Source organism: Electrona antarctica (assembly GCF_951216825.1).
Source record: "Electrona antarctica genome assembly, chromosome: 19".
Taxonomy (NCBI): domain Eukaryota; kingdom Metazoa; phylum Chordata; class Actinopteri; order Myctophiformes; family Myctophidae; genus Electrona; species Electrona antarctica.
In genome coordinates this window covers 1,873,517-1,896,182 of record NC_136800.1, presented here as the reverse complement: position 1 = coordinate 1,896,182, position 22,666 = coordinate 1,873,517, and the positions used below count along the sequence as shown (strand labels likewise).

General features: G+C 42.3%; 1 protein-coding gene across 2 annotated transcripts in view; it reads left to right on the top strand.

Annotated features, from left to right (window-relative positions):
• The window catches only part of kdm4ab (lysine (K)-specific demethylase 4A-b), a 47,991-nt gene extending 25,687 nt beyond the window's left edge, over positions 1-22,304 (top strand). For both annotated transcript variants that reach the window (XM_079530130.1, XM_079530131.1), the window contains 6 exons: positions 4,725-4,833; positions 10,646-10,837; positions 17,033-17,206; positions 17,696-17,815; positions 18,780-18,872; positions 19,822-22,304. In XM_079530130.1, coding sequence (XP_079386256.1) covers positions 4,725-4,833; positions 10,646-10,837; positions 17,033-17,206; positions 17,696-17,815; positions 18,780-18,872; positions 19,822-19,959 — 826 coding nt within the window. In that variant the 3' untranslated portion in view covers positions 19,960-22,304. The remainder of the gene's footprint in view (positions 1-4,724; positions 4,834-10,645; positions 10,838-17,032; positions 17,207-17,695; positions 17,816-18,779; positions 18,873-19,821) is intronic.
• The last annotated feature ends 362 nt before the right edge of the window (positions 22,305-22,666 follow it).

Genomic DNA, 22,666 nt, shown 5'->3' with positions numbered 1-22,666 from the left:
CTAGGGTTTTTTGACCCCAGGGGCTCACTGGGGACAGGGAGGAACTCCTTATATGGTCAGCACACTCTATAGTAGGGAGGATTATCCAGAAAAAAAGAAAAAATAAGTGATATTTGAATTAAGTAAAATCACTGAATATACCTTTTAAATACTACTCATTTAAAAGTAGGCGTCATGGCTTGCCAGATCACAGGCACAGATCCTTGTTGCCACTCGACAAGAAAATGAAACAAGCTAGAGGCCGATTGGAATGTTTTCCTTGACTGCATGGACATGATCCAACACAACACACAATGGCCTGATATATTCGCATGGTAAGAGACACTTTTCAATAGATATGATCACTAAAAAGCCATGAATTCATCAATGATGTTTATAGAACATGTTTTAGTGATTTTCAAGTAGGCTACCGACACCATTCGTTTCGACCGCACAACGATGGCTCCGTGCCAAGTTCCAACTGTCTCTAAACTACTTAGAACTCACTACAATGTGTTCTGTAAACATTATTGATGACTTAATGGCTGTTGGTTTTTGATATTATGTTAAGTTTAATTGATCATATCTATAGAGTGTCTCTACCAGGCGAGTAAACACTGCGCCGCGGTAACACAATGTTTTGTAACATGGAGGGAGAGGGAGATTGATGTCTGATTTCAGTGGTGGTTATGCTTGTGCAACTTCACGCATGCAATAAAGAGATAAGGATACTCGGTGACTATAAACCACTTGAACCCCAGGTCCCCAGCATAAACCAAAAATCTACAAACTCACAACGCGTCGCAACGCGTGGTAGCCCTGGCCTGGACTGAAGTGCTTACGCCTACACAAATGTTCAGATTACAAATATAACGTGCTCACCCCAGGGGGCCATGGATGTTACAATTCTGCTAGGGCGGGAATAAGTACCGGTATCTTCCCTATTTTTCAATAAAAAGCAATGTTTAATCGGTTTCTGGCCATGCGCTTTCAACTATGCGCCCCTATCGGTTGGTGCATTATAACTCTGATAAAATGGCCACAGATCGGATTAAAACGCTTTTTATTGAGCAATGCGGAAGATACGGGTACTTCTACCCGCCCGAGGAGGATTGTAACATCCGTGGCTCTGGGACGAGCACTTTATATTTGAAATCTGAACATGTATGTAGACGTTAACGTTCTAAATGGGCAAAGTGCATAAAACGGGTTTGAAGTTCCGCCATGACAGACCAGCGCCATGTGAACCATGGCTAAATCGTCTCGTATACGTAATAATTAATAATAAAAAGTCAACTTTCCGAGGGCGAGTGTTCCAGATGTCCTCCTGATGGATTTTTCTTGGCTGTCAATATTTCTATCCTCCAAGAAATCGCTCTGAAAGTGATGCAAAGGACCGTACGCTATTAGAACTCTATGGGGAAGACCCCGGGCGAAAACCGGATGTGACATTTGTGTCTAGCTTGGTGTGAATGTATAGCCGTAAACGCGTATTTTGGTGTGTGCCAATAAAGAAATGGAAATGCGAGTACCTTTTTCTGCCATTTGTTTAATTTTTGGATGTGCTACCCTTTTTGGAATTTTTAAATTCCTATTTTTTTATATATATATATACTGGATTTGGGTTTGGCACTCCACTGAAAACCATTGCTGATGCACAACCTCTTTTTCTCATTTAGCTAAATTATAACATAATGCTTAAAACACCAACAGGGGTTCCCGAAACCAACCTGGGGTGTCGGGGCTTTCTCAGTTCCCCCCCCCCCCCTCCCCCCCCTTCCCTAATCCCTATGGGACTCACTCACTCCCAGCTCACATCAAAGCTGCCCCCCCCCCCCCCCCCCCCATCCTCACCACGTTTAAAACCCACACTCAATTACAATTTAGGCATTTAGCAGACGCTCTTAATCCAGAGCGACTTACATTAGGCAGGAACAAAAGTATGGGAATACATCACATATATAAAATGCATTTATCAAGAAACATGCGTAAGCTAAGAACGTAACTAGAACATATCTATATAATGACACTATACATATTAACTATACATATATACTATACTATGCTATACATATGTACTATGATGTCCTATGACTACATACAATGCACTTATTGTGCTGTCTACATGACATGCTATAAGTCTGTTTCAAATGCTATCTAAGTCTAAAAAGTGCTATCTAAGGGGGTAGGATAAGTGCTATGGGCCATGATGGAGTCTGAAAAGGTGGGTCTTCAGACTACGGCGGAAGATTGGGAGTGATGCTGCAGTTCTGATTGCAACGGGGAGTGCATTCCACAGTTTTGGGGCCAGAAGGGAGAAGAGTTTGGGACGTGTGGAGCGTTGTCCCGGCGTTTTTAGTGAGGGTACTTCCAGCTTTCCTGCGTTGGCTGATCTGAGTGCGCGGGAGGGTTTGTAGGGTTCAATCATGCTTGCAAGATATGGGGGAGCCATACCTTTGGTTGCTTTGAATGCCAGCATCAGAGTTTTGTATTCTGTGCGGGCAGCGACTGGGAGCCAGTGCAGGGAGCGGAGCAGGGGGGAGACATGTGAGAATTCTGGCTGGTCAAAGACCAGACGAGCTGCGGCATTTTGGATCACACTCAAAACCCACCCAACGCGTTTGTCGGATTTTAGCGGTTTTCCGAAAAACGCGTCCAGTGTGCAACCACCTTTCTACTTTTTATTTCTGCAAATCTTTTTCTTTTCTGTTCTTAGTTTTTAACATTTTAACTTCTTTTATTTCCCTAATAAAAAACGTTTTGTTTCTGGTTTGTAAAGCGGCTTTGAGTATTTAGAAAAGCAATATGTTTTTTAAAATGGTATATGCCCTTATCTGCCCTTTTGCCAACTTTCATTTACAAATCCAAAAAGGCAAAACATTAATTGTAGTTTCTATTCATATATTCCAATGTTTAACCCATTCTGGGCGGGAACCCCCTTTGGTGTTTTAACTAAGCATTATGTAATACTTTAGCTATTGAAAAATGGCAGATCTACAAGCTCATAGCGCGCCACCGAGTGGTGCGCTACGAGCTTGTAGGTCTGCTATTTTTGAAAAATCGTGAAAATGTGCCACAAAAATTTGAATATATATTCTTTCAGAAGACTTCGGGTCTAAATGGTTAATGTTAATGTCAAAATCACATACAAATTAACACACACATTCATCACAATTATTAGTGTGACAATTAAGCGTCAAGTCAAATTACATGATCGTGACGGCCCTAAAGGTGGCCTTACACTAGCCGATTTTTGACATCCGATAGCACCACACACTACAGGATAATCGGAGCGGGGCAGAGCAAAATATCAAACATTCTTGATGTAGATCGGGCCGATCCCGATCGCGCTTTGAGCGGTCGGGCACCCCCAAAAATGCCCGATTATCGGCTAGTGTAAGGCCACCTTAACACATTTTGTGCCCAAAACGTCTGTGGACGTCCTGGGTATTACCGCACGTGCATAGCCCAAGACGTCTGTGGACGTCTTTGAAAAAAAAAAAAAATATATATATATATATATATATATATATATTTTTTTTTAAACACGTGGTGCCAAAGTTTGTGTTTTCGCCATTGAGAATGCATTTGGCGTTTAAATTAAATAACTCAGAAACTATAAAACATTTAAAAAGTAAAAAGTTCCAGCATGCGTCTCCACAGTCCGCTGAATTATAAAAAATGTGAATGGATTTTCTAGGTGACAGTGATTTTGGGCAGTTTTGCGTGGGCTCTCAATGTGTTAAGAGCTCACACCGTAGCACAGTCCAGTTCCACTGCTACCGGTCACTGTCAGAGCAAACCCCCCCCCCCAGGCTAAAAGTGTGTTGTTGGTTTTTCCTCCCTTCACATGCACGCATGCTTGCTCTTAACGTAGATTTACTACGTACCCACACACACAGGGCAGAGGCCTCGCACTCCTCGGAGCGCGTGCACGCTGAAATACGCTTATTTAGGCCTGACGTCGAAATTTGTGCCCAAAACGCCACTCGGTGGCGCGCTATGAGCTTGTAGGTCTGCTATTTTTCAATAGCTAAAGCATAACATAATGCTAACACCAAAAGGGGTTCCCCCCCAGAATGGGTGAAACGAATGTCAGTCTAAAAATTACAGGAAATGCCGCTAGAAGTAAGCCACCCCGTCTCGAGCTAATGGCGTGGTCATAAACGTTGCAGTGACCCCATTCGTCCATCCACGGCCGAGTTTCCCCAAATGCTGTTAGATTTTTTTACTTTATTGAGTCAATCACATGTACAATTCCTTGTAACAAAAACATTTGCTTCTCACATGTTTCATGTCACTGTTGGCTGACTTTGACCCCTTTTTTTTGTTTTTGTGCATACATGCAGACAGCTATATCCCTTCACCTATTTCAACACAAGAAAACACAAAGAAATTAAAAAGAAAAAAGAAGAGCATAGGCCCATGTTAGACTAAAAACTTCCATTTCATTAATTTATCTGTAGACCTATAGGGGTAAGGTACACCTATAAATGCTGTTTGAAGTGAATGCAGTGAGCTTAAAATATTGAAATTTACAACCCCCTTCTTGGGATTTACAATCCCAAGAAGCTTCTTGAGTGAATTCTGAGACTGCAACCAACAGTTTTGAGGTTGAGGTTTTGATCTTCAAGTTGGATCAGCAATTGTTTTGCAGACTAAACAACTGAGCCCGGGTTTTTAGAAACGTAATGTCCTTGGAACCCAGCATCCTGAGTTTTTGTTTCCATGTGGTGTGTGTATAGGTGGGTCCATGTGCTGTGTGCCATCACCATACTGGAGGCTCGCTTCGTCGACATCACCGACCGCACTCCGATCGACCTCAGCGCCATCCCCCTGCCCAGGTTCAGACTGGTAAGATGAGACAACCATCAGGATGTTCTTTTTCTGGCATGCATTTTTTTTAATAGCTCTGCTGAGAAGAGGAGGGAGGGAGGCAGGTCAGGCATTTCTTAACCCAATTAGACCTGAGGAAGATTCTACAGATGTGCAGTGAGTCTCAAACTTTTTCATGTCAAGGACCACCGGAATTATCTGTATTTGGAGCTGACCAACCTTTTCAAAATATGTTGTTCCATGGACCCAGGAACGATTTTTCAAAAATAGCAGACCTACGTACAAGCTCGTAGCATGGCACTCGGACGGGACCGCCTATTGGTGTTGTGAGCATCATGTTATACTTTAGCTATTGAAAAATAGCAGATCTACAAGCTCCTACAGGCACCGAGTGCCGCGCTATGAGCTTGTAGATCTGCTATATATTTTTTTTTAATCGTGAAAATGTGGCACAAAAATTTGAATATATATATATATATATATATATATATATTCTTTCAGAGTGAATGTTTTAAACTCAAATCTTTGCTTCTGGGGGGGTCCCTGGAACAACATATTTTGAGATGGGGGTCCGCAGCGAAATACAGATAATTCTGGGGATCCTTGACATGAAAAAGGTTGAACACAACCGATATAGAAACATAGGTTTTTCAGAAAACTGTCAGGATTTAGAAGCCTTTAACACTAGCGCGTCGGAGCGGTCAGGCTGACCGATTTTGAAATTTTGAAGTGGATTTTCTTTGCCCATGAAGTCCTGAGAAAGTTCCCCTTGCATGACTTTTTCTAAATGTTCGATTCAAACCATCTCTGTTTTTTTTTTCATCTGAAACGTTTTGGAAATATGATTTTAGACATAATTCTACTAAAATGTCTGCTCTTTTTCGGTCCGTGGTACCGCTCTTAGAGCCCTCACCCTTTCTCCCCCACAAGCAGTGCTTTTCACACCTCCCTCCCGGCTGGAGACGGGCATTGTTCAAGCTAATGTGTCATTTGCATTCCAACTAGCCTTCCACATGTAGGCAAACTTACATTACAAACTTACATAAACTAAATGTTGTTTTAGATGTTATATTTGTTATATGCGGTTTGCAGAAATAACGATGTCTGACTTTATTTCTCGAAACGGAAAAATAAATATGGTGTGTGGTATTGTTTCCACCAAGCGCATAGCTCAATAGATATAAATACATGTTGACTATACACGCCATCTTTAGCATAATTATGTTGGAATAATAAAGTTTATAGCATTGTGACTATGTCGCGCATATTCATTTCATATATCAGCGCATCAAAAATATGGTGAAATATGGTGTATTGACTGACTGGCGTATTGTTTCAACCAAACGCATAGCTCAATAGATATAAATACATGTTGACTATACACGCCATCTTTATAGCATAATTATGTAAGGTGGCGATGATAAAAATGAATCAATTATCCTGGAATAATAAAGTTTATAGCATGGTCTGTTTGACCCGACCGACATTTCCTTGGAGCGAGAATGTTCGCCGATGCGCGAATCAGCGCGATGCCAAATAAAAATGACAGTGTTTGAAATCAGTCCAACCCGATAGACGTCCCGAACTTCTAAATGTTTTGTCAGTAAGAAGAACAGTTCTGTCCGTCCTTCGTCTGTAAACTTTTCTGCACGCGACCAGTGGAACTGATTTCCACGCATCACAGCTCTCTTTTTTTCTCTCTCCCTCTCTCTCTCTCCCTCTCTCGTGGAGAGGGATAAAATATCCAAGTAACTGCCGGTGAGGTATGCGGAAGTGCATTTTAGATAACGCTGTAGCACTATTTGTGGCGGTGATGCGTCACATGACTTGATCTATCCTATGGTGTATATATAAACCGTGCTGCTGCTACGGACCTTTCTGCTGGCACAATAAATCAAATATATATAAATGACATCGATCATAGGCGGCGGGTATGTAAGGCTAGGCCAGGCTTAGCCTTCCCAAAAATTATGCTGGGTATTTTTAAAATATATATAGGCTAATATGTGCGCAGCATTATATAGAAGGCTAGCCGCTCCCAAACTCCCAACTCCTTTGTCTGTAGCCTAAACTTTTCTGATTTGCACGCACGCACAGCTCTTTCCTTTTTTTTGGCACAATCAATCAAATATATATTAATTACATCGATGTTTCCCCCTCTATATAAAATGACAATATATAACTAATGTCGTATTTCGTCTGAGCAATGTGCCTGGCTCTGGCAATAACGTGTGGTAGCCTATTGTATTGGCTCAATACAAAGTCGGACAGTGTTTGCTGCGCAAGGGTATTCAATAAAGCGCTCACACCGTCACTATAATTATAGTTTGGTAAACTGAAATAAAAAATAACTTTGAGTTGTCCTGTCTAGTTGAAACTGCTGCCTTGAATTCGTTGGAATGTAACATTTAGAAGACAATGGCAAGCCGTCAACGGGTGCAGAGAGAGGTGTGAAGATCATTAGACAGTGGGGGAGACAATGGCCAATCAAATAGCACGAAAAACACCGGTCAGCCTGACCGTTAGCCGTCATATTAGTAGTGCATTTTTTTCAGACATCCTAGTGTTAAAAAATAATAATAATCAACCTCAGTCCAAAATGAGTTAACCCATTTTGGGCGGGAACCCCTTTTGGTGTTAGCATTATGTTATGCTTTAGCTATTGAAAAATAGCAGATCTACAAGCTCATAGCGCGCCAGGACGGAAGGTAGTACTTCTTGCCGGTTGGGGCTCCTCTCTAACAGATGAGCCACATTTGGTACAGTTGCAACACAGAAATGTGTGGGGATTATTCATTGGCATAACAGCCAATGAATAATGTGTTTTAACACATTTTGTGCCCAAAACGTCCACAGACGTCCTAGGAATTACCGCATGTAGTGCCCAGGACGTCTGTGGACGTCTTGTTTTTTGCTTTGTTTTTTATGTCAAAAGGTGGGTCTAAAAGTGGGCACCCTGGTTCGCCATTTTGAAAGAATGAAAGGGCACATAATGTGTTAACATGGTTCATCATGATGGCTTTATTTGTGCCTGGCTCCTGTAGCCATCTTCTTTCATCAAGCCTTAATTTCGTGTGTGTGTGTGTGTGTGTGTGTGTGTGTTAAGGCTGTACCTTAGCCCTTTTTTTAGGACTCGAACTTCGGCAGGAATTTTCGAGCGAACATCCGGACCATTTGTTTCTAATTAATTAAAAAAAATAACCTTTGAGATATCCGTCTCGATCAGAGCGCAGCGCGTCTCCCCGTCAAGTGGCTCTGCGAAAACAGCTGATCTGCAAGCTCATGTGAGCTTGCTGGCAGGCAGCTAAAACAGCGTATATTGCTCGTTATTTGTCCCACCTGTGTATTCTCAGAAGAGCATTGAAGTGCTTAACAATGATCAGAGTTCCCTGCTTTTTGTGATGTGATGCTAGAGAGCATATGCTAATATATCATGGCTAAGAACGGTTCCCCCTGTCAGCGATCATGCTGGTGTGTGTGTGTGTGTGTGTGAGAGAGAGACACGTCAGACATTCCATTCAATGGAACTATTTTGTTCTCACAGAACAAGGTGAGAAAGGTCAATCACCTCAGCTGCAGGCCAATCACCAAATTAAGAGATGCACGGGAGATGGGACAGCAGAACTAGGAGATATTTCTTTAAAAAATCATAACTTCTGACAGGAATGCACTAGAAACTTACTTTTTGTTTACATGCTCATATCGCATTCTCGCCGAGATATATTTTCGAGTTAATAAAAAAAAAAAGGAAAAAATAATATTTTTTATTTATTAAAAAAAATAAAAACAACGAATGGTTCAAGCCCATTAATTAAGATTCGAGTGCCAACCCTAACGAGCGAACATTCGAACCTTGAATGTTTGGGGACTGTGTGTGTGTGTGTGCGTGTGCGTGTGCGTGCGTGCGTGTGCGCGCGCGCCGCCTGTTAGTAATAGTCCATGCTGGGTTTTTGCTTCCCATTTTGGCTCGCACCACTTCCATTGTAAGTGTTGGGTAGCCCCAAAGCACAGGGTAGCACTATAACCGTGCACTGCAACCGTGTGGAAATAGAAACTCTAAATTGTTAGAGACACATGTATCACCCACACGTCGTCATATGCATGTTCCCTACAAAGGTTTTTACTGTATTCACTAGTACAGCATATTTTCCCTCTCCTCACATAATGAGTCGGGAGGCTATATTAAGACTTCACAGTCACTCTGGGTCGACCTTGTCGCCATTGTTCTAGACTTGGAGCTCTTGATCTTGTGTTTTTCCTGAATGAATCAATGTTTCAAATAGGATATGATTTAGGAAATTGCGCCACCATTGAAAGAAACTTGTGTTGATTTCCTCTTACCACCTTCTCACCTCCTTGGTTCTTAATTCCCATGACATTTAAAGCCGTGGGGAAATGGAACAATGTTTTTTCACACTTCTGGACCATATCCGTGGTCATCAGAGCCTACCTACTGTAACAATCCATGACAAAACAATGGGAAAAGTTCCATCTTTTGTGCAAGTCCATAAAAATCTAATTTTACTTAACTTCCGTTGAACAAAAACGTGATGACGTGTCGAGTCCTGCATGAATAAAAATTAATCTTGATTTCATTCACCTGGGCTGATTCCCATCGCTGCACGTTCCTCCAACACAGCTGGTTTTGATTACAGAACTACTCCGTTTTTAATCTCATTCAAGATGACATCCAGACAGTGTACTGCATGTGTACTCATTTTAAACTTAATCATCACGCTAAAATATGTATTTGAAAAAAAGAAAGAAAGGAAAACATTAGAAATAAGCCACGAGCTTTGCTGCCCGTCTCTCTGTGACATGTAAGAAAACAAACAACGCACGGGGAAAGGAACTGGTCGGAATAACGTGTTCCTTCCACGCGCTACGTCCAGCCGGGGAAATTGGCAGAGGAAGTGTAGCGCCCAGGATTAGATTATTGTCGCTGGGTGAAAAAATGGGTTACAAAATCGTGGGGGTAAAAATTATAAAAAAAATTTAAAAAAAAACACACGCGTCACGCATGTAGCGGAGCTACTACGTCCCATACCCTGAAGGGATGCGACGTTCTGATTTGGTTAAAAAAACACACGGCTTTCCATTTCGGAGTGAAACTTCCAAATAAAATGTGCCAAAAAGCCATTGCACCCAGTCTTTAACACCATGGAGGCCCGGGGCGGAGATCTCCGTCAAGGTCATGGTCAAGTGCCCAAGCCGGAGATTGATAAATAGGACGGAGATTAATGATATCAAAACCGATCGCTTCGCTCCACAGCCTAGGAGCACTTGTTGCCCGATCCGATGACGTGTCAAACAGTGACACGTCATCGAAAATGTTCCCTGCCTGTTTAGCGGACGAAAACGAAAATCTTAAAACGTTCATAACTCCCGATCTAAATCATCCCGTCCAATTCTGAAAAAAGATCCTGTGTTAGACGGCGCTCCGCGGTCCAGTCGCTAGTCGCGATAGATTTATTCTTACCTCCCGTTGTTGTCGATCGACTCTAGAGTGGTGTGGCTATTGTTGGCTGCTACACAGACATGCACAACAACTTCCGGTGCGCTGGTAAAAGTGGTCCGGGCGCTATAAATGATGGGCACATGGATTAAATGGATTAAATAGGTCCGGGCAAGCAAGGTGTTAACAACCTGTCACATGCTGCCATCATTCCTCGCACAACCAACCAACCTCCACGCTTGCTTTTTTTTCTTTCCCTCGACCCTTTCTCACCGCTCCTCTCCTCTCCCCTCCCCTCTTTGTCTCGTCCTCCTCTCCTCTCCTCTCCTCTCCTCTCCCCTCTCTCTCTCCCCGTCCTCTCTCTCTCCCCGGTAGAAGTGTTCGTACTGCAGGAAGCGCATGACGAGGGAGGTGACGGGCTGCTGCGTCCAGTGCTCCCATGGCCGCTGCTCCACGGCCTTCCACCCCACCTGCGCCCAGGCGGCGGGCGTCCTCATGTACCCCGACGACTGGCCCTTCATCGTCTTCATCACCTGCCACAGACACAAAACACAAGCCATACCCGAGGTACTGACTATTTCTCTCTTTCCGAAACCTGGTACCATCTGCAATTATATTATGCCAGACGGTATCTCAACCTTTTTCAGGCCGGGACCTCCAACCATAATCATGGCGTTTTGTGAGCTTGTAGATCAGCTATTTTCACTTTTGTTGACAATTTGACCAATATTCACCATTTATTATAGTACTAGTAATAATAATAATAATAATAATAAAACTTTATTTATATAGCACCTTTCAAATTTGCATTACAAAGTGCTTTACATCAACAAACAGAAGAATATACAGCAGAAGACATTTCAATAGTCCTTACCCGTTCTGAATATATGAACAGCAAATGATGTTGGCTTTCAGGTGCCTGTGCCACGCAACCCGCGCGTTGGCCGCGATGCTTCCCCAAAGAAGAAGTTATGTCGACTGACGCAAGAGTAGCTAGTCGTAACGGGGTCCGAGTTGTTTTCCCTGTGTGGGTCTGTTGCGCGGGGAAAAGTGTGTCCCAGTATTAATCTGTGTCCGTCCCAACATGCATTTCACTGGTGACACGTGATTTGCGGGGAGATGTTGTTTTTTTTCCCTACGCAAATTAATTTAATTAAGATGAATGTTAGAATGTTTGGCGTGTGTGTGGTAATGCAGGGCAGATTGAGGTTGGAGGACAGGGCTGTGCGGCGCTAGGTTCCGTGAGGCGGTCCGTGCGTCGTGACGTTGTGAGATGGCGCAGAAAGCGAGCAGCTGTCTTGCTCTATGCTAAGGAAGTACTCTGACTGACTGACAGACAGCGACCGAGCGATTTTAGACAGCGAGCGAGCGTCCGCTAAATTATTAGATAGATGGTTTGTTTATTACTTTTGATGCAGTTATGTTTTTATTCTATCCTTTTTTTTTTCTTTTCTTTTTTTAAGGTCATAACTCTATCTCCACCGCTAGCTGTTAGCATAAACCCCAGCTCCAGTGGCCAGCATACACGCTCACTTTAATAAGACGGTGTTTGCCCGCCCCATCGTAACTCGTAGCCAATTATGTGTAACACTTTAAGTTGTAAAGTGTATTATACCACCAAGGTGTGAATATTTTTTGTGTGTAATTTCCAACCTTTATTTATGCTCAAAAGACACTGAGGTTACCCTCATGTACAGTGATGTTCAGTGAACAATGTTAAATGGAAGCAGAAATGAAATGAAATGATTACTATATTTACCCAGGGTATCTGGGCTAAGCTCAAGAACTTGTTTCCAGCCAGGCCCTGCTCATAGAACACATTTCATCGTAGTGGTTCAATGCCTTGTTCAAGGGCACTTCAGCGGTGGTAATTTTAACGTGTCGGACAGCTGATTCGAACTAGCGACCTTCCGGTATCAAGACCGCTCCGCTATCCGTTCGGCCACCGCTGCCAAAAGAATTATGTATTATATAATTAATGTTATATTATATAACAAACTCTGGACAGAGTGACTACCCCCTCCCACTTTCCGCCAATCTGACATACATTTGTCATAAAATGGATAGCTGTTGGTAAGAGCACATTCTAACCGTGAATACAGACATAAGCAAATGATGATTGCCATTGTGGTTTTGGAATTTTCACACTTTTAGAGCATATCCGTGGTCATCATATGGGCATTACCTAACAATGGATGCCAAAAAAAAGGGAAAATTCAAATTTTTGTGTTTTTTTTTATATCAAAAGTCCATAAACATAAAAATGTAATTACTTCCTTAAAACGAAAACGTGCTGCGTGATGACGTGTAGAGATACACATCAATAAAAGCCAATACAAATGAAGCTCGCCAGTTTGGTTCCCATTGCTGCACGTCTGTCCAAACACAGCTGGTTTTGATTACAAACTACTCCGTTTTTAATCTCATTCAAGATGACATCCAGACAGTGCATTTCTCGTTTTAAACGTAATCATCACGCTAAAATATGTATATAGGTTGTGTACAGGCTAGAGATAACCCCCTAGCTTTGCTGCAGGTCTCTCTGTCACTTGTAAACAAACCACTGTGCATGTGCGTGCACGTGGTCGTGCATGAGACGGACCTACGTCCCCATAGCCTGGAGGGATGCGACGCTCTGATTGGTTCAGAAACTAAGATTCTGCCTTCAAAAAACTTCAGAAAAATGCCCCAAAAATCCATTTCACTACACCTTCAAGAAAACATAACAGGAGGTCTGAGATAAGACAGGAGGACACAGACATGCAGGTTTTGCTGTTCCATGATGGCAAAATAGGATTTTTCCTAGCTCTGCCATTTAGGATAAGATCGAACGTATACACTTCTGAGACCCCTGGGGCTCTTATTCCCAAGGTAATCCTCTAATCCTTTTGCAAGATGATGGACAGCGATGATCTTTCTGCCACAGTGGTCTTAACCCATTTAGGCCTGACGTCGAAATTTAAAAAAATGTCTTCTAAATTCTGAGAGTTCTGAAATACCTATGTTTCTGTATCAGTGGTGCTCAATATTTCATGTCAAGGACCCCAAAAATTATCTGTATTTGGCCGCCGACCCCCCCCCCCCCATCTGAAAATGTTATTTCAGGAACCCCCTCGGAAGCAAAGATTTGAGTCAAAACGTTCGCTCTGAAAGAATATATATTCAAAGATTTGCGCCACATTTTCACGATTTTTAAATAATAGCAGACCTACAAGCCGAGTGGCGCGCTATGAGCTTGTAGATCTGCTATTCTTCAATAGCTAAAGCATAACATAATGCTAACACCAAAAGGGGTTCCCGCCCAAAATGGGTTAAGCAAGCAAGTGCTGGGTCCAATTAGCCATGCAGAGATCCGTTCCCATGTCTACTCCGTTGCCTATCTTGGACCCCGGCCATTGATTTAGTCAGTATACCAGACAGAGAACGGTAAAGGCTGCAAAGCTATTTAGCTCCAATGTGCCGCAGGGGTTCTCTTGACTTTTGTGCATGTTCGTGCTGCTTTATTCACTAATTGGCGGAGACAGAAAACAGTTTGTTGGCATCGGGAGACACGCAAAGACAACTGTACGGCTGTAAATGTCAGTGAATGTTCCCGTTGCACTGGGATTGCTTGTAATGCTGCAGCTGTGATGTTTACTTTCATGTTTTGTTTTCATTGCTAGAGAAATTGCTGCGTTTGATTGTTGCGTTGATGCTATAAATTGCTGAAGAATTAAAAAAAAAAAAATACAGTTAACCCATTTTGACCGGAGGATGATTCTAAAAAAAAGAAAAGAAAAGGCTTCTAAATCCTGACAGTTTTCTGAAAAACCTATGTTTCTATGTCGGTGGTTCTCAACCTTACCATGTCAAGGACCCCAGAATGATCTGTATTTGGCCCGTGGACCCCCATCTGAAAATATGTTGTTTCAGGGACCCCCCCCACCCAGAAGGCAAAGATTTGAGCTAAAAAAAGGTCAGCTCTGAAAGAATATATATTCAAAGATTTGCGCCACATTTCACACTTTTTCGCCACGCTACGAGCTTTGTAGATCTGCTATTTTTCAAAGCATAACACAATGCTTGAAACACCAAGAATGGGTACCCGTCCTGAATAGGTTAAGTCGCCTTCCTCTGGGTCAATCAGTCAATCTGACCAAATAACAATATTATTTATCTTTTAATGATTCTCGGTGATATAACAACATATTTTCAGATGGGGGGGTCGGCGGCCAATTACATATATTTCTGGGGGTCCTTGATGTGAAATAGTTTGAGAACCACTGATATAGAAACATGGGTTTTCAGAAAACTGTCAGGATTCAGCAGTGGCGTGCACAGATAGACACTAGGGGGTGCTAGAGCACCCCTAGTGCCCTTTTGCAATGTGCCCTTTAGAAAAAGGGCACATTGGGCATATTTTGTACAGTTACACTGTACAGTATGTGGACCATGGTAACATTGATCAATTCTTGATAAAAAGCTTCTAATATATTATTTAGGCCCCACAATCTATAAATGTCACACTATTAAGGCAACCGGCCGGTTCCACGCGCTGCACAAAGTGCCCTTTTTTCCCCACTTGAGCACCTGCCCCTCTAAATGTCTGTGCACGCCACTGGGATTCAGAAGACATGTAGAATCGTTCCCAGGTCTAAATGGCATAACAGAAGTAGAGGGTGGATTCAGGCAATGTAGACGTACTCCTAGGCAGGCAAAGCACTAGTTGAGGCAAAACTGTGGAATGCACTTCCCGTTGCAGTCAGAACTGCGGCATCACTCCCAATCTTCCGCCGTAGTCTGAAGACCCACCTTTTCAGACTCCATCATGGCCCATAGCACTTATCCTACCCCCTTAGATAGCACTTTTAGACTTAGATAGCATTTGAAACAGACTTATAGCATGTCATGTAGACAGCACAATAAGTGCATTGTATGTAGTCATAGCACATCATAGTAGCCTACATATGTATAGCATAGTATAGTATATATGTATAGTTAATATGTATAGTGTCATTATATAGATATGTTCTAGTTACGTTCTTAGCTTACGCATGTTTCTTGATAAATGCATTTTATATATGTGATTCCCATACTTTTGTTCCTGCCTAATGTAAATCGCTCTGGATTAAGAGCGTCTGCTAAATGCCTAAATTGTAAATTGTAAATTGAGGGCCATCAGAGGCAGTCTTTTTTTTTTTTTTGCAGAAATACCTGCAATGATTTCTTGGCCAGCAATAGCTTTCAAGTTCTTCCTTGGGTGTATGTTGGAACTTGTCTGAGTCTGCGCAAAATAATGGCAATGCGCACTGGAATGATTTCAACACACATTTCTTGTTCATATAACCTTTAGCTTTAGGTTAAGTTGGCATGCGTCGATGGTATCGGTGTAATGATGTAGTAACTGCATCGAAAAAGAGATTTTTTATTTTATTTCAAGAATCGGAAGTATTAAATGTAAACGGCAAACATTGACTTTGTATCGTATCGTTTTTGCAATGCAAATAATCGGTAGTCGAATCGTTTTGCAATGCAAATAATCGATTGTATCAATACTAAGTACTTCTGCATTGTATTAAACAATTTTAACCCATTCTGAACGGGAACCCCTTTTGGTGTTTTAACTAAGCATTATGTTTATACTTTAGCTATTGAAAAATAGCAGATCTACAAGCTTGTAGCGCGCCACCGAGTGGCGCGCTACGAGCTTGTAGGTCTGCTATTTTTGAAAAATCGTGAAAATGCGGCACAAATCTTTGAATATATATATATATTCTTTCAGAAGAAGAAAAAAGGACGAGGGGTTTCATTACTTTTCCTTTCAATATCGCTACACTTGGTTCATCGATAAATGTCCCCTCTCTCACTGATGACGGCTTCAGTGATTAAAACACCCCGAACGCCCGGGGTTATTTAATCCGTTAAATCACATGATCTTTGCTTAGAAGAAGTCTTGATTTAGATCAAGAGTTATTAACTTTTCAAGATTTTCAGTCTCGTCGGCCAAACGGTGAACATTTTCGATGACGTCCCACTGTTGCGCGACTTCGAGTGTTGCGCAACAGGCGCTCCCCATGCTGTGGAGCGATGCGGTTTTGATATCAATAACCTCTGTCTTTTTTGAGTGGTGCAACCACTCCAAGGAACAGCAATGTCCGTGTGTGACTATGAGTAGCAGTAGGGGCAAAAGTGGCGCTGTTGTGCCAGAAACACAGAGAGAGAGAGAGAGATAGTGCTGCACTGTTGCCTGCTAATTAGGCCTATCTCACAGCCCCCTTTCCACGGCCACTTCCGGTAGATAGTGGTGTCATTTAACATTAGGCATTTACACTTTTTTTTCCTCTGGAGAATCTAAGTACATTTCCTAATGTTAAAATGTCAAAGACCGGTAATAATATGAAGAAAACACAATGGTTTAACAACTCAAATAAGTAAAATAAACCTTACCTTTACAAAACGGTAGTTTGTGGCTTGTGAAAATACCTCTTTTAACATGGAAGCCTATGGACCGCAAAAAAAAGAACACCACTATCTCCAAAAGGGGGCATAAAAAGGGGGCAGGGAAATGCTGTGAGATAGGCCTATGAGAGAGAGAGAGAGGAGGGGGGGGGGGGGCATGGGGAGAGGGGAGTTGCACCACTCGGTTCACACAGGTGTGATTATTTTTTTAAATCAATCTTCGTCCTGGGCGCCTGGGTGTTACTAATTGAAAAGGACGGTGAACGTCGTCCTGGAGCCGATCAGGAATGTTGATGCTGGCTTTTTGTCTTTGGTGTACTCCAGCGTGACAGAGCGTCCATGGAGCTGAAGCTGGCACTGGGCCAAAAGGTGATCTGTAAATACAAGAATGGCCGCTACTACCACAGTGACGTCACGGCCCTGACCACGCAGACCTTCTACGAGGTGGGGTTCGACGACGGCTCCTACAGCGACAACCTCCTCCCGGAAGACATTCAGGTGCGCTTTGCAATGCTTCTAAACGATCGCTTTCCATCTTAACCCATTTTGGACTGAGGTCGATAAAAAAAAAAAAAAGGCTTCTAAATCTAAACAATTTCAGAAAAAAACATGTCAGTGGTGCTCAACCTTTTTCATATCGAGGACCCCCAGAATTATCTCTATTGGGCCACGGACCCCCCCATCTCAAAGTATGTAGTTCCAGGGACCCCCCCCCCCCCCCCCAGAAGCCAATATTTTGAGTTAAAAATGTTCGCTCTGAAATATATATTCAAAGATTTGCACCACATTTTCACGACTTTTCAAAAATAGCCGACCTACAAGCTCGTAGCGTGCCACTCGGTGGCGCGCTATGAGCTTGTAGATCTGCTATTTTTCAATAGCTAAAGCATGACATAATGCTTAAAACACCAAAAGGGGTTCCTGTCCTGCATGCAGTATGTTATATAGTATTCATCTGTATTACTGGCTGTTTCTTTTCTTTTGCAGAATCGCGACTGCGTTCGGCTCGGCCCTCCAGCCGCCGGTGATGTGGTCCAGGTACGCTGGACGGACGGCCTGATATACGGGGGCAAGTTTGTAGCGGCTCACTCCATTCCAATGTATCAGGTAATGTGATCTTCCCCTCCCCCCAACACACACACACTAGTGTTTTCGTCGGCTAAAACTAAGACGAAAAAAAAGTTCGTTGACTACCTTTTTTCCAGTGACGAAAACTAAAAGGAAACAACATGAAAACTAAGCCATGATGACTAAAACTAAATATGCGGATGATTTCGTCAACAAATATAAAAACTAGTGATGGGAGATTAATCGGCAAACACATCGGTATCGGCCGATTGTAGTTGTTTTTAGATTAATCGTCATCGGTTCGATTAATCAATCAGACTGATTAATTAATCGGTCTGATTTAACGGCCCAAAGTAACGGCTCGAACAGATCTACAAGCTCACAATATTAAATATAAAGGTATTAAAGTTAAATGTGACTTGCCTAAGGATGCAGTCCTGTTGCATGTGTTTTTCAGAATGGACAAAATGATTATACATACATCGGTAATATCGGTTATCGGCCATAACGGCTATTAATTATATCGGATATCGATATCGGCCAAAATGTCTCATCGGCACATCCCTAATAAAAACTAGACTAAAATGTTAGGAAGGGACTAGTGGACAAGAGATCCAGTGTAAGTAATTTTACACTTGGATTGCATGCTGAAAATAGCAGATCTACAAGCTCGGCTTGTAGATCAAAGCCCGCATCAAGGTCCGCGCCTAAACACATTTTATTTGACTAAATCAACTAGATTTAGTCGACTAAAATCGTATGACATTTAGTCGACTAAAACTAGACTAAATACTAAAACATTCCGGGTGACCAAAATGTGACTGAAACTAAACTATTGAAGAGTCTAATGACCAAAAACTAAAATCTAAATGTGCTGCCAAAAACAACACTACACACACACCACACAGACCTAAAAAAGTACACGGAAAGTGCGTGGTCGGCAACATTTCCTCTCTTTATCTCCTCATCTATGCTAAGTTTTGGTGTGCGCGTTCTTTATCAGGTGGAGTTTGAGGACGGATCAGCGATTTCGGTGAAGAGAGAAGATATCTACACTCTAGAGGAGGACCTGCCCAAACGAGTCAAGTCACGAATGGTAGAGTTCCGAAACAAACCCGCACGCTGATATCATATCAGCATTTTGCAATATGTTGAAAACTCTCCCATTGCTAAGCCTGAGACTGCCTGGTTGACATTTTTTTATCAGTATATTGTCTCAAAAGAGATTGGATGCTATACAAGTCTATCAGCTGTGTTTTCCAGCATAACTTTTGGTGTTTTAAACATTGTTATAATTTAGCTATTGAAAAATAGCAGACCTACAAGCTCATAGCGCGCCACCGAGTGGCGCGCTACGAGCTTGTAGGTCTGCTATTTTTGAAAAATCGTGAAAATGTGGCACAAATCTTTCTTTCAGAGCCAACGTTTTTAACTCAAATCTTTGCTTCTGGGGAGGTCCCTGGAACAACATATTTTCAGATGGGGGGGGGGGGGTCGGTGGCCAATTACATATCATTTTTGGGGTCCTTGACATGAAATATTGAGCACCACTGATACAGAATTTACAGGATTTGGAAGACTTTTTTTTTAATTTCGACGTCGGGCCTAAATGGGTTAAAGAATTGCCCCTTAGGGCCCATTTATACTTCCAGGGTCCAGTTTTCCTCAATTTGAGTGGAATTAACGGAAAGGATTTTACTGCACATTCTGGATCATTTTGTTATAAATGATGACAATATATATGATCCAAAATAATGCAATAAGCTTATTGATACCCGGTACTCAATAAATGTGTTATCGAGTTTTCTTCGGGTATCTCATTTCGAGCTCCATCCCTAGCAAAACTGTATCGAAGCCCAATCAGTCGGCACACTTAACTCTTTGTGTGTGTGTGTGTGTGTGTGTGTGTGTGTGTGTGTGTGTGTGTGTGTGTGTGTGTGTGTGTGTGTGTGTGTGTGTGTGTGTGTGTGTGTGTGTGTGTGTGTGTGTGTGTGTGTGTGTGTGTGTGTGTGTGTGTGTGTGTGTGTGTGTGTCCGCTTCCTCAGTCTGTGGCGTCGAACATGCGCTTCGAGCTCTTCACCCAGAAGGACGTGAAGCAGAGCTCAAAGAGGCAACGCGTCATCAACTCCAAATACAGAGAGGACTTCATTGAGCCCATCATCTACAGAACCATCATGGAGTAATATGGCCTTGCCTCCCTCCCTCCCTCCCTCCCCTGGAACCTTCTCCTCGGAACGGAAGCGAAGAGGAATGACGGCCCTCCCCTTCGCCCGGTGGCTTTCAATACCTCTTTGGGCTTTATTATAAAAACCACGGCTGGGACTTTGAATTGACTTTTAGTCTGCGTTTAATGAATTGCACCAAATGAACCCTTTCTCCTGGTCTTTCTCCTTCTGTAAATGTTATCCTATACCCAACCTCCTCCCCTCCCAAATCTTGTTTCACTCAGTTGGACGGAAGAGACCTGCTAGTTGGGGCAAGAGGGTTTAACCCATTTAGGCCTGACGTCGAAATTTATAAAAGGTCTTCTAAATCTGCGCTACATTTTCGCTATTTTTCAAAAAATAGCAGATCTACAAGCTCATAGCGCGCTATGAGTTTGTAGATCTGCTATTTTTCAATAGCTAAAGTACAACATAATGCTTGAAACACCAACAGGGGTTCCCGCCCAGAATGGGTTTAGTTTAGTTGTTTTTTTTGTTTGTTTGTTTGTTTGTTTTTTGCCACTTTATTCAATGTCCAGTTGATGTCATGCAGATAATTATGATCCAAACCGCGTTGATGCGTTGGCATACAAACCGTGTTAACCTACCTATACCTTTTTAGAAAGTGTAGTGTTCAGTAAGCTATCCAATCAGAATCCCATGTTTTTTTTTTCTCTAGGAATCTGCTCCAATCATCACGATGCTAGTATGAACGGGTGTATGTATGGGGAAATCCTACTGGTGGGGAAAAACCGCTATTGCAATATTGGTATCAAAATTGGTCGATTTATTAGCCAAATATTTTAATATTCCATAAAAATCCAAGAATCATGAACGGAACACATTAAGATCGTAATCTACGTGAACCCTAGAATCCCTGTTCTGAGGGCAAAACAATCTGCAAAGCTCTCAGACCGTAAACGTTATGAACTTGTAGATCGGCTATTTTCTGCATGTGGTGTAGAAGGGTGGGGGGAGCCCTGGGAGACCCTGGTCAACTAAGTTTATAGGGTTTAAGAGGCTAATAAAATGATTTTTTTTTAACGTTTAACCCATTTAGGCCTGACCTCGACATTAATAAAAATTATTCTAAATCCTCCAGTTTTCTGAAATAAATATATTCACGATTTTTCAAAAATAGCAGACCTACAAGCTCGTAGCGCGCCACTCGGTGGCGCGCTATGAGCTTGTAGATCTGCTATTTTTCAATAGCTAAATTATAACATAATGTTTAAAACACCAAGGGGTTAAACTTGATGCTTTGCAGTAATCCCCTCATTGTATTTTCCCCTCACGTTCTCTTCCCAACATGCAAGGATTGTCACTGCATCTACTGTGAAGATATGAGTAAAGTAGGACTAGGTTTAGAACTACTGTGAAGATCTGAGTAAAGTAGGACTAGGTTTAGAAGCCACAGCCTTAAAAGGGTCAAGCTTATTTTTTCCGTTTTACTTTTCTCTTAATTTATATCGGCTGTGTTGATTTTTTTCTTTTTTTTTTAGATCACAGCTATTTATATAATTGCTTCGCTGTGCTTTAACAATCTTCGGAGAGAGAAAAAACCCCAGATGTATTTATATTTGTTATATGGATGGGTTTTTCAATTATTGTGTTTGGAAGTAGCAGGTTGGCACTTGGAAGAGGGTTAGGTAGTGTGTTCATGTCAAGTGTCTCCGCATAAAGCACTCCTGCAGTGAGTGTCTTCGTCTCGAAGGATTAATCATTGACTTGAATCAAAACCACTCGATAGATTACGACAGATCAGTGACATCACCTGGCAAGTGGCCCCCAACAGCAGATGACCAAGTTAGCTAGAACTTCACCATTAAATATCAGGGTTCACACACATCTGGTTATTAAGGGTTGGTTAATAGTTTTAAGTCCCATGTACTTTACGGCGCATATGCAAGAAGATATTTAGTTTTTGGGCTTTGTTCGATGATGGCTGACTGACCCTTCAAATAGTTCTATTGAGTTTACAGTCAGTTAATTACAACTTAATTAAGGGGGGGGGGGGGGTGTTGGGACGGTTTCTCTTCTCACTCTGCGTAGCTCCGTCTGTTCCGTATTGTATGTGACTCAAAGATGACGTGACCTAACGTGAAACAAACCATTTGTAATCCCAGGATGGTAATACAGACTGCAGAAACGTCTCTAGCCCAAAACGGTTTGGTCTCCATGGCAACTGTTGTGCTTGTCCCAATTAAGTGCTCGGGGTCTGGCTGTGTGTTCATATACGCCTGAGAGACCAGCATTGTTTCTGTACACTCTTTGTAATAAGAAAGACTGCTATCAACTCCTTAAGTAAAGATTTGCCACAATAACTTATCTGCTTTTGCTTTTCACTTCTATCAATTCAAGTGTGCTCCTTGTGAGCACAGACCTCTTGCCAGGCCGTGTTGTGTTTGGGCATGTCAAGAACATGCCAGTAAACTCTGTGGTCGTGCAAAGTACCTCTCCATGTAATGCAGTGATTTGATAATCGGATGAAAGGTAAGTAGCGGTCGGCAGCAAAAGGGGGAAATTGTTCTTGCTCAGTGACCATTGACAGATTAGTTTAAACCCTAAAGGATCAGTGTTGGTGAGATTAAGACTAGTCCATCAATGCCATTCCAGTGTTGCTGGATTATCTGAACTGTGAACCCTTTTCTGCCAACTGATAGATCCTGTTGTTTGCATCTGACGA